Source organism: Nipponia nippon, unplaced genomic scaffold (genome assembly GCF_047370975.1).
Source record: "Nipponia nippon isolate SJK-2023a ecotype South Korea unplaced genomic scaffold, ASM4737097v1 scaffold_7, whole genome shotgun sequence".
Lineage (NCBI taxonomy): Eukaryota > Metazoa > Chordata > Aves > Pelecaniformes > Threskiornithidae > Nipponia > Nipponia nippon.
The window spans coordinates 23,421,410-23,432,019 of record NW_028262391.1 but is presented as its reverse complement, the minus strand read 5'-3'; the positions used below and the strand labels follow the sequence as shown (position 1 = coordinate 23,432,019).

At 41.1% G+C, this 10,610-nt stretch overlaps 1 protein-coding gene across 1 annotated transcript in view; it reads left to right on the top strand.

Moving 5' to 3' along the window:
* Positions 1 to 267: 267 nt before the first annotated feature.
* The window catches only part of CLSTN2 (calsyntenin 2), a 394,596-nt gene continuing 384,253 nt past the window's right edge, over positions 268 to 10,610 (top strand). Inside the window, exon 1 of the mRNA XM_087739556.1 lies at positions 268 to 486. Coding sequence (XP_087595682.1) covers positions 393 to 486 — 94 coding nt within the window. The 5' untranslated portion in view covers positions 268 to 392. The remainder of the gene's footprint in view (positions 487 to 10,610) is intronic.

Sequence of the window (10,610 nt, the reverse complement as noted above, 5' to 3'; positions counted from 1 at the left end):
CCACCCCGCCGGGGCTGCTCGCCCCACGCAGGATCCCGCCCGCGGGGGAAGACGACACCTGCGCGAGCAGGTGCGCGGGGCTGCCCCGCCCCGCCCCGCTCTCCTCACAGCCGGGCCCGGCGGCGGCGCTGCCCCCTCGCCAGAGCCCGGAGCCCCCCCGCCCCCGCTCATGAATATTCAGGCCTCCCCTCCCTGTGACGTCGCCGCGGTCCCGGGGCGGGAGCCGGAGCCGCCCCGGTGCTGGCAGTGAGGGCGAATGACGGAGCGGCGGCAGCCTCCGCCCGCCCGCTTCGCCTCGCCTCGCCTCGCCTCGCCCCGCAGACAGCCGCCGCCGCCGGGAGCTGCCGCGCAGGGCGGCGTGTCGCGCGCGGAGGACCGGCGCCGCGGCGGGGATGCGGCGGCGCTGCTGCTGCTGCTGCTGCTGGGGGCCGGCGACGCTGCTGCTGTTGCTGCTGCTGGGGCCGGGCAGCCCGCTCGCCGCCAAAGGCAGGTAGCGCGGGCGGCGGCCCCGGGGCGGGCGGGCGGGAGCGGCGGGGCGGGGGTGCGGGTGCCGCTGCCCGCCAGCCCGCGGACGGCGCCCAAGTACTTCGGCGACCGGGCGGCGGGGGTGGCCGCGGAGCCCGAGCCCGCGGCGGGGGGGAGCGGGGCCGGGTCGCCGCTCTGCTGCGGGGTCTGAGCGGAGCCGGTCGGCGCGGTCACCCCGCGGCGCGCCCCTCCCCGGAGAGGCAGAAAGTTTGCGGGGGCGGGGGGCTGCGCGGGGCTGGCGGCTGCGCCCGGGCCCCCTCCTCGGCGGGCGGCCGCGGGTCAGCGGCTTCCCCGCAACTCGTTGCCCGCTACTTTTTCGGGCGTGCCCGTCGGCGACGGAGGAGAGGGGGAGGCTGGAAGCGGCCGAGCTGAGCGGGAGGTGCCGCTCCCGGCGCGGCCCGTGCCGCGGAACCGCTCTGCGAGTCCGGCGCGGGTGGAAGGCGCGGCTTGGCGGATCGCGCGTGGGCTGGGGTCTCCTGCTTCCCGGTAACGGGTCCGCAAGGGCTGGAAGGAGGGAAACGGGAGAAGATGATGGTAACTGTCATGTCTTCTGGGAGGCCGTGACATCAGGCCATCCCGAGCATCCCCAGCCCGCTGCCTGCTTACCCCGCTGCTTGTAAGGAAGCGCAGGTTGTCGCGGGTTTACTGGAACTTGCTGTTCTGCAGTGCCAGCCCTGCCGGGCTCTGGCAGTCCCTCGGCTCCCAACGCAAGCGTGGCCCCTTCGGAAAGCGTCTGCTCTCCCAGGTGTCCGGGGCTTCTTTCCTTGGGTTGTTTTCCTTTCCCTTGACATTGTGTTCTTGCAGCTGTGGCCTGACTTTCTAGCCCCAAGTTTTAAGAACTTAGTTTTGAGAACTCTATCTCAGTTTATTTTATAATATTTAAAAGCAGTTCTATTCTTTTTACTTTCATATGAGGGTTTACCTTTTATTTTACTTGTGTGTGCGAGAGAGAGAAGGGAAAACTTAAGTGTTTGTTTGGGGTTGGTTTGTTTGTTTTCTTAAAAACAAAACCTGCACGAGTCCTAACTTTGAGGGGAAACTGATACTTTCCAGCAAACATTGCCTTAACTTTCTTTAGATTAACTTGTATGAATAGCAGAAAGTAACTATAGGAAATGAATTGCTACTTCTGTTACTAACCCAACGTGTACCTTCAGGTCCTGGTGGGATACAGTGTTTTCTAGGCAGATTAACTGTGTGATATAACAAATAGCATGGAACACTTCGATGGAGGGGAATTATTTTCCTCCTGTTTACTTTATGCTTTATGCATTTTATACTTTATGCATTTTAAAGTGATTATCTCCTTGATATGGATCTTTTCTTTAGACAAGCATGCGATTTTTTTAGTTCGTGAGAGATGTATTTTTAAATGCTGCAGATAGTTCATCGGACAAATCGGAGTTGTTTTCTTGTTGGGTTCTACTTTGTATTTGACCACTGGAGGGCTGCAAAGAGCATTTTTGAATAACAGTAGCCACAATTCCCAGGATTTAGTGTTTTAAAATAGACATTTTAAGGGTTCTTATATTGATATTTGAGTGCTTTAAGTTTTCACTTATTATTTTACATACCTTGTTTCTTAAAATTAGATATCATCAAAGACTATAATGCAGTGTTAATAAATTAATTAACATATCTTGACACTGTATGTGGTTAATATCTGATATACTTACCTCTGTGGACTCTTGCCCCTACCCCCTCCCCCTGATCAGTAGAGGAAGGAAAGGAGGGTTTATTTCAATAAGAACCTGCTGCTATTTTCTCCTTGCTCTGTATTTTCTATAGGACACATTTTAATTCAAAAGGCATTTTGTGGTTATCTCACACACACAATTGAGAAGCTTGGTACTGTAACCATAAACTTGACTTTTAGCCTGAAGCTGTGTGCTTTTTGGTTGGAGAGGCAGGTAGGATGTAGTGTATACAAAGCTCCGCTGGTGCTTTAAGCATCCTGTTGTAGAGAGCAGCAAAGAGAGTCAAAGATAATGATCTAAAATTTCATCCTATCTCATCTACTTTGTTGTGCTCTGCTGCTCCTCATTTTAAAAACATGCCCACCCTTTCCCCGCATGTTTTTGAGGATGGGGAGAAGGATTACAGGAACAGTCCTGGTTCTCACCATTCACCTGGTAGAAAACAACAACTTCTTTCACAAAAATATCTCCAGGCTGCAAAAATTGTTTATTCTCCATAGAAAGGAAAAAACCCAAGATTCTCTAAAGTTTTTCCATAAAAAAACCCCTAAATATAAGAGGTAATGCCAGAATGTTTAGTAGGTGGTCTGTTACAGAACTTAATCTGTGCATTAAATATTCATATGCAATTTGTGGCTTTGTTAGCTTTCTAGCAGGTTGTTGACCCTGGGATCTTTATCATAGGTTCCAATAGAATCAACATTTTGGTCAGAAAAATTGTTGCTTTAAAGTATTTTCAGACAGCTTTGTTCAATAAGACAGAGGGACACACTTTCTGGATTATTGGAAATGCATTTATGATGTCTGGAAATTGTGTGGACAGTCTCTCATGGTCTTCAGTTATGTAAAATAGAACCTGCTGAAGGGTAAGGTGTTCCCCCCCCCAGCACACTCAAAATCCATAGGTATATGTGGCCACAGACAGGGAGAAATACTACCTGCAGCATTTCACTCTCTCTTCCTGTCTCTCCACAAATCTATGGATAAGGCTGATCCCTTAAATTATTTATTTTCTTATTCCAGTATTTGCTATTAAGCTACTCAGTGAAGTCCTAAAAAGGTTGTCATATCCAAATTCCTTGTGAGACCCAATTAGTCAACCTTTCAAGTTTGACTGCATTTGAACTTCATCATTAACATAAACTTCATTTTAATCTTAATTTTTAAGTACAGCTGAAAGCATCTCAATGATCTGAATAACTAAGAATATTTGATTCCAATTAAATTAATTACATGGGCAAAACTTGAAGTCTTAGTCATTCAGGACGTTTCCAAATCAATGGAACATTCAGTCCCACTTGGCAAGTCTATTATGTGAATACATCTGATGTGACTATCAGCGGTAGAAAAACAACTCACCCAGGGAGCCCAAGCCAGCATATTCTGCGTGAAAGAAAGCTTAAAGCCTGAGGGGAAGAAATTGAAGGAAAACCTTTGAGAACATGCTAGACGGATCCCAGCGTCTGAATTTTTCTGCATAACGCTATGATTACTTGTAAATTTTTTTCACAGTAAATAATAATGAAATACTTTTCCGTATCAGCTCAAAAGAGAGAGATAAAAAAAAAATAGGAACCTTTTTATCCTCGCCCAAAATAATGAGAAGTAATGTATGGCACACTGCTTAGGTCAGAAGATGGAGGATGAAGCAACCTTGCTTTCTGTTGCTGGTGCTTTCTGTAGCTCACCAAGAAACCTTGGAAAAGACATGTAAATAGTTCCGTATTTCCATTTTCTCATCAATAAATGGAGATAGGAATATTCCTTTTCAGGAATACTCCTTTTTTTTTTTAAAGTGTTTTGATTGAAAAGCAGTTCATGAAAGACTCTTCTGTGTTATAGGATAAAAGATTTGTCTGATTATGAAGTCTGGGTGTCAAGATAATGAAATGATTCAGAGGTCTCGGAAGACAAAAATCAGAGTATTTGATAACTGCTTTAGTGTTTGGGTATTTCAGCACAGAAGACTGACAACTATATTTAAGTTGTCATTATAAAGCTAGAGAATGTTTGCCAGCTGTAATCATATTGTTACCAATTTTAATTGCATTATTTGGAAGGCTACTAAAACTTGGGAATCTAAGAGCTCCAGAGCATTCAAAGCGTATTTCAATTGTAAGCAAAGTGGGTGCTGCTTAAAGGACGCCCTGGAAGGTATGTCTTTTGTCACCAAACATTAAGGGGCATGAGAGCAGTGTGGAGTCATAGTTCTGTTGCTTTTTTTTCTTGAAGTGACAGCCCTCAGAATTCAAAGGTAGTATCTGTACCTGGAAAGACCTTCTCGTGGCAAAATTACACACTTGAAAGCAGTCTTAGTTTTCTTTCTCTGCCTGTTAAAGATTTGGAGAAGTGTGTGAAAGCTGATTAGAAGTTCTCAGAGGCACTGTCACCTTGTTTTGATTATTTACCACCTAACTGGAAAAATTTATTGATGATCCAGTACTCCTGTGCATCCACTAGGCGTTAAAAAAGCAGAGTGCAAATTACTCGTTTTATATAGTTATAGCTTGGTGTGTGTTATGAAACAGATGTTATTCCTAGGGCTCTTGAAAATAAAGATTCATGACAATGTTGTTTAATATCTGATAAAAATGTTAGAGGGTAAATTTTACTCATGCTTTTTGTGTATCGGATTTTTCTATGTCAGATTGACAGGACCTTTTGGGAAAGTAATTTCAGAGGTCTAATTCCAGCTTGAAATATGCTTCCTTTCCTCCCCTTGTACACATATTCCTGCCCTCCTCCCGGTCCTTATTTTGACTTGGTTGCCTCAAAGCGATTTGCTTATGTTTCTTTTGTTTCCAAGAAGGTTGTATTAGAAGGTGGCAAATAGCTTGCCTGACTCCTATAGAGTGTCTGAGTGGTGCGGCTAGCACTTGATTTAGTAGAGAGCACTTCCCTACTGTGAAATAAGTAATGGGAAAATGAAAGATAAAATGTGTTGTTTCTATAGCAAGCTAATTGCTAGTGTCAAGTGTAGTTCCCTGTTGTCCATAGCCTATTTTTGCAAATATGGCAAATAATCAAGTCCTGATATTCAAAACACATTTAATGGTACTTAATATTGGGTAAGTGTAATTTTAAAAGACAAGTTTTAAAACCCAATAGCAGTGAGATTTGGCCTGGCTCACATTTACTGTTTGTTTGTCTGTGGAGAGGACCATAAACTTAGTGTAGCTCTTCTCAGAGACGTTTTTGTTTTTGGTATCCTTAAAAGAGCAGTCTGAAAATAACAGGTAGGGAATACATACAAAGGGATCTTTGACTTACCTCTGGCTTTCCTAGTGATTGTGCTTAAATGGCAGTTTCTCAATCTCTCAAATGTCTTATCTTTGATGTCTTATTTTTGATTTATTAAACAAAAATTAACAGGAAAAAATAATCTTCAAACAAGTTGCAATCAGTTTTAACAGGATATTTTAGAGGATGGTAACAGAGTTGGAAGATATGTTCTTTATTCAAGATTCAGCTGGAGAAAAATCTTTGGTTTTGGATGTTGCACTTCAAGTAGAATCTGGACCAGCTGGAGTCTGTTTCAACAGAGAACAGCAAGATTGATAAGTCTAGAAAAAGTGACCTGACGTACTGAAGGAGTTGTGGTTAGATGAATGAAAAAAAGTTGAGGAAAGTGCAAACCGTTTTCAGGTAGATTAAAAAGCTCCTGCAAATCAGAGGAGTAAATCATGTTCTCCATGCTCTCTGTGGGTAGGACAAAAAGTAAAGGGGAACAGGAAAGATTCAGGGCAGATTTTAGGAAAAGCTTCTCTTATGGTATTTTAGTGCCTTTAACTGGAGAGCTGTAAGAATTTTTTGGAATAATATTAGAAAGTACAAGTGGAGTAGACCTTTTGATAGGGAGGAGAATGGATGCAATGACCTCCTAATGTCATTCCAAGACCCAAGTTTCAAACTACCCAGAAAACATTGCAACGATTTTTGTAGTGGAGAAAGAAAAGAGTTGGCAGCAACATGGACATTTTAATAAAATATTTTATCACCTGAGATGCTTCTTCAGGCATCTTGTACTATTCCTTGGCCTCTATACAGATGCTGACTGCAGACTAGCAGCCCTCCTTCAGTGGCAGCTGCTGCAGCTGTCCCTCTTGGGGATATTTCCATGCTCGTTTATGCGTTCTTCTAGATAAGCTCCTTCTGTCCTCAGAAGGTATAGTGTTCAACAGCTACATGAAGTAGTATCTCCTCTTCTGCTATTCTCTGGAGTAGCCCACTGAATCACAATCTATCAATAGGTGCTTGACTCAATCATGTAGGCTGTTCACATCTTTGATACCAAACAAACAAGCAACTTTATTCAGCTAATTGCCAAACCCTTCTCTCCAGGAGAGGCTGTAGGGTATTGTAGATGCTAAACCTTTAGATGGATTCAGCAAATGATTGTACAGCTTCATGAAAGAAAAAAAAAAAATCCGACATGTGCATAAAATACAAAGGCACAACCTCTTGTTGAGGTAGTCTTACGCAACCTACTGTTGGAGCCTGGGAGACTATCCAGGAGCAGTATTGTATGTGGTTTTTTCTTTTTCATAGGTGCTCGCAGTTGGCCGTTGTCAGAGACGGGGATAGCTTCAGCTGTCCCTCGCTCTCCTCCAGGGTGACTCTTCCTGTGGTCTTTTCCAGACAGCCCAGTAAATGTGGGGGCTTGTGACTTATGAAATTGGCTTACTTGCTGAACGCAAATTATGGTGTTCTGTTATGGGTTTTATACTGAATTTTAAAGAACATCCTAGCTTATTTGAGACTTGGCACACTTTTTTCATTTCCACAAATTCAGGTTTTGAGTGGCACACTGACAAGCCCATAGTAAATGCTATATGGGTACCTTTGATAATTGCAGGTGAGATAGAGAGGAGGGTGACTAGGAATCTGGAATCCAAGCCTGTTAAACTTCAGAATCAGAGAACAGGTGAACCTTGTTGAGAAGTTTGAAAAGTGTGAGTCAAAGTAATAAGAGTAAAAAGAGAAGACAGTTTGAAAAGAACTAGAGGTGGGAAAACAAAGCTTAATGTCAAACTTGAGAAAGGCATTTGTTATATCAAAAGAAAATACTCTCTGGCTAAAGTTGAAGTTTGTGGTTTGATCCTGTTAGACTTTTATCTATGAGTTTAAGTATGTTGTGATTATTTAAAAATAGAAGAGTTGTCATGATTTGGAAAGGGTGTTTGTAAAAATAAGTTAGAAGGAATTTTGCAAGAGACATTTGTGGCATGATTTGAAGAGTTGTTGTTAAATCTGTCACTGTGCATAGAGTCAGGGTTACTTGTCTGTCACTTTACGATGTAACATATAAAGCGCTTTCTGCAGGATCATACACTTCCCTGTACTCCAAGTTACTTCTTGCAGAACAGCATAACAGAATGTCTGGTGTATGATTTATGTAGTGTTCAGAAAACTTGTATACTGAAGCATGCATGTATGTGTGCTCTATATTTATTTTAAACAGATTTAATTTTGTATACGTACATATGTGCCTACATACTTAACTGTTGGGGTATAAGAAATGATACAAATCTGAAAGAAAACTTCATAATTTGTTTTGCGTTCCACATCTCATGAGATTGCAGTGTAAGATTGGAGCGTGCCAAAATCCTTGAATAGGATGTGCAGACTTGCTCAGTATGCTTTGATGCAATTATTTCTTCAGAGTAAACCCTACTGTTGAGAGAAAGAAACTGAGCCTTCATTTCCATGTTGTTTACATCTTCGTGAACTCTGTTCATGTAATACGGCTTCTTCTGAATGTGAAACTGTAGAGTGAAAACTTCTGTTTTGTTTTTAGTTTTATATTGATCAGGGTATTTAAACATGCTAACAACTATGCCTAGTTGGAGAGAATTGTGCACATTTGCTGTGGGGCTTTGAGAAGACATCTACAAGATGTCTGTAAAGCTTCAGTGTTTTGTTTTCTTTTATGAACAGCAAATTTACTGTATAGACTAGGTTACCGAGGGGAATTTAAATATTTAAAATGTTTAAGTGTAGATATCTAAAGTGTACTTTAGGAGAGTTGATTCTAAATGAATTCCTGTTTTTTGCTCTATGTATTCCAATAAAAATGAATATGATGACTGCTTATAGTTGTTGAGTAAGGGAGTGAGTTATTAAGAGTAAGTTGTTAAAACATTATGCATTATAATATGGCATCAAAACTACAAGCAACTTATTGATAAAATCAGCATAAATGCTCTAGCCAGAAAAATATGGATATGTATCTAACTGCATCAGTTAATTTGACATTTGTCATTTTCAATACATCTAAAAAAAAAAGTTCAATGTTTAAAACACATAGAATCTAAATGGGATTCACCACCATCACCCCTGAAATCCTACTTAATGTGGGAGATGGATGATTCTTAAAATCTGTCTTTTAAGAAATTGCTGGGGTTTGTGTAACCATCTTTTAAGTTCTGTTGCTTGGTGGTGAAATATCCCTGCTTTTGGCTTTTTGGTATAGGTAGGGTCTATATGAGATGTTCAAGCTTGGCAGCAATGAAACAGACTGAAAAAATGGTTCATTTGTTTTTTGGCCCTTATGGGACCGCGTATCCTCAAGATCATTCAGCTGGAGTCGCAGTTGACTAATATATCATTTAGGACTATTGGACTATGAAAGAGGATTTTGCCTATTATCTAAAAGCATTTTTTGGAATTGGCTATAAGAAGTGTATATGCTGAATTACAATTCATTTTAATGTGACTTCTCTCTGTATTGATTGTAAAGATGGTTCTGCATGGAATTGCAGTTTCCTAGCAGTTAATGCTGTTATTTAGAAGGTTTGGTCTTTGTACGTGAAATCTTGACCCTGGTTAAATCAATGAGAGATTTGCGGTGTATCTCAGTGGAATCAGGGTTTCATCCTTTGTGTGTTTTAGTATAAATGTAAACAGTTCTTTCAAAGCTTTTAATGTTCTTCTGCTAATAATTGCCTTTATCCAAACAGGGGGAATGTTTGATTTAATCTCTTTCACCTTATGGCTTCCTTTGGTATAACTGCTTTCACTGAGTCAATAGAACAATTCCTGGTTTTTTTTTTGTTCTTTTCAAAGTGTTTTTCATTCAACTTAAAACTATTAAGTGAAGTGTTGACAAAGATGGCTATCCTACAGATTTAAGTATGGTAATTCTTTACTATGTTGACTTCCAAAATACCTACAATGAAGCAGTCTGTTTTTCTCTTGTTTCCTTGCTGGCTGTCTTCCATCCCATCCCCATGATTCCTGTCTGTTACTAATTAAATGCTGTGAGTATAGTAAAGACAAGCAATGCTGCAGTTTCCCAAGGTTTCAATTGTACTCATTTTGTCAAACTGTTTTTTTTTGTTGCTGTTTTAAATCGGACTAATCACTTGAAGTTGTGAATCCCAAATATGGATAGTACTTGTCTGCTTTTCTAATGACAATTATTCAGAATTACATTTTATTTACCTTACTGCTACTTCCCTATACATATCTTAGGACAATACATATCTTAGGACAATTAAAATGAAGTGGGACACCTTTATTTAATTTGAAGAAAATTGCCATCAAATGTAAATATTAAGATTGTGTTTTCTGATCAGCATTCATCCATCACTCATTTGCTAGCAGATTAGAGGAGGTAAAATAGGTGAAAAAATTGGACTCTACTTGTCTTGAGTGATATCTTCTTGCTTTCTAACTTGAGCAGATTCTCCTCTTGCTGAAATGTGCACGTGCTTATAAAGACTACATATGTGTATGTGTTTATATGTGTGCTGCATGTGTCTCTGACAATTATCAGCTTAAAGGATTTAATGACTTGTAACATTTTTATTGACTTTTAAAACATTTTTTTTCCCTTCAAACCCCAGCTTCTGAAATCAAGAAACTAGGGAAATATAATCTTTTATTCCTTAAAAGATAATAAACCCTACTTGTACTATGAGGGAGAAGTGAAAAGGTAATGCAGTTATATCACAAAAGCTTACAAACACAAATGAAGTAATGAACGTTTCCTGCGTAACTTTGTGGGCTGTTTTTTTTCTTACACCTAATTGTTTGAAATGCAATAAAAATCTGACTGTAGCTGGAAAATATCACTCCACCTTGTCTATACTGGGTTGCAAAATTGCAGTAATTGGGTTGAATTTCTTGGTTATAAGCAGAGCTGGCAAAATATGAGTTAGTGAAACAAAGTAGCCTGTGAGCTCTCTCTCATGTTTTTCTGTGTGATAGATGTTGGTTTCTAAAATCTGTTTTGGAGTTAGTTTCACAAAGGCTACTAGCAGAGATCAATATATGACAGAATGCATTGGCAATAGTATTTGAGGTATTTCTGAAGAAACTGTATGGCAATCATATCTGAAGGGCTTTTTTCCCTTTTTTTTTTTTTTTTTTGAGAGCTACTTTAAA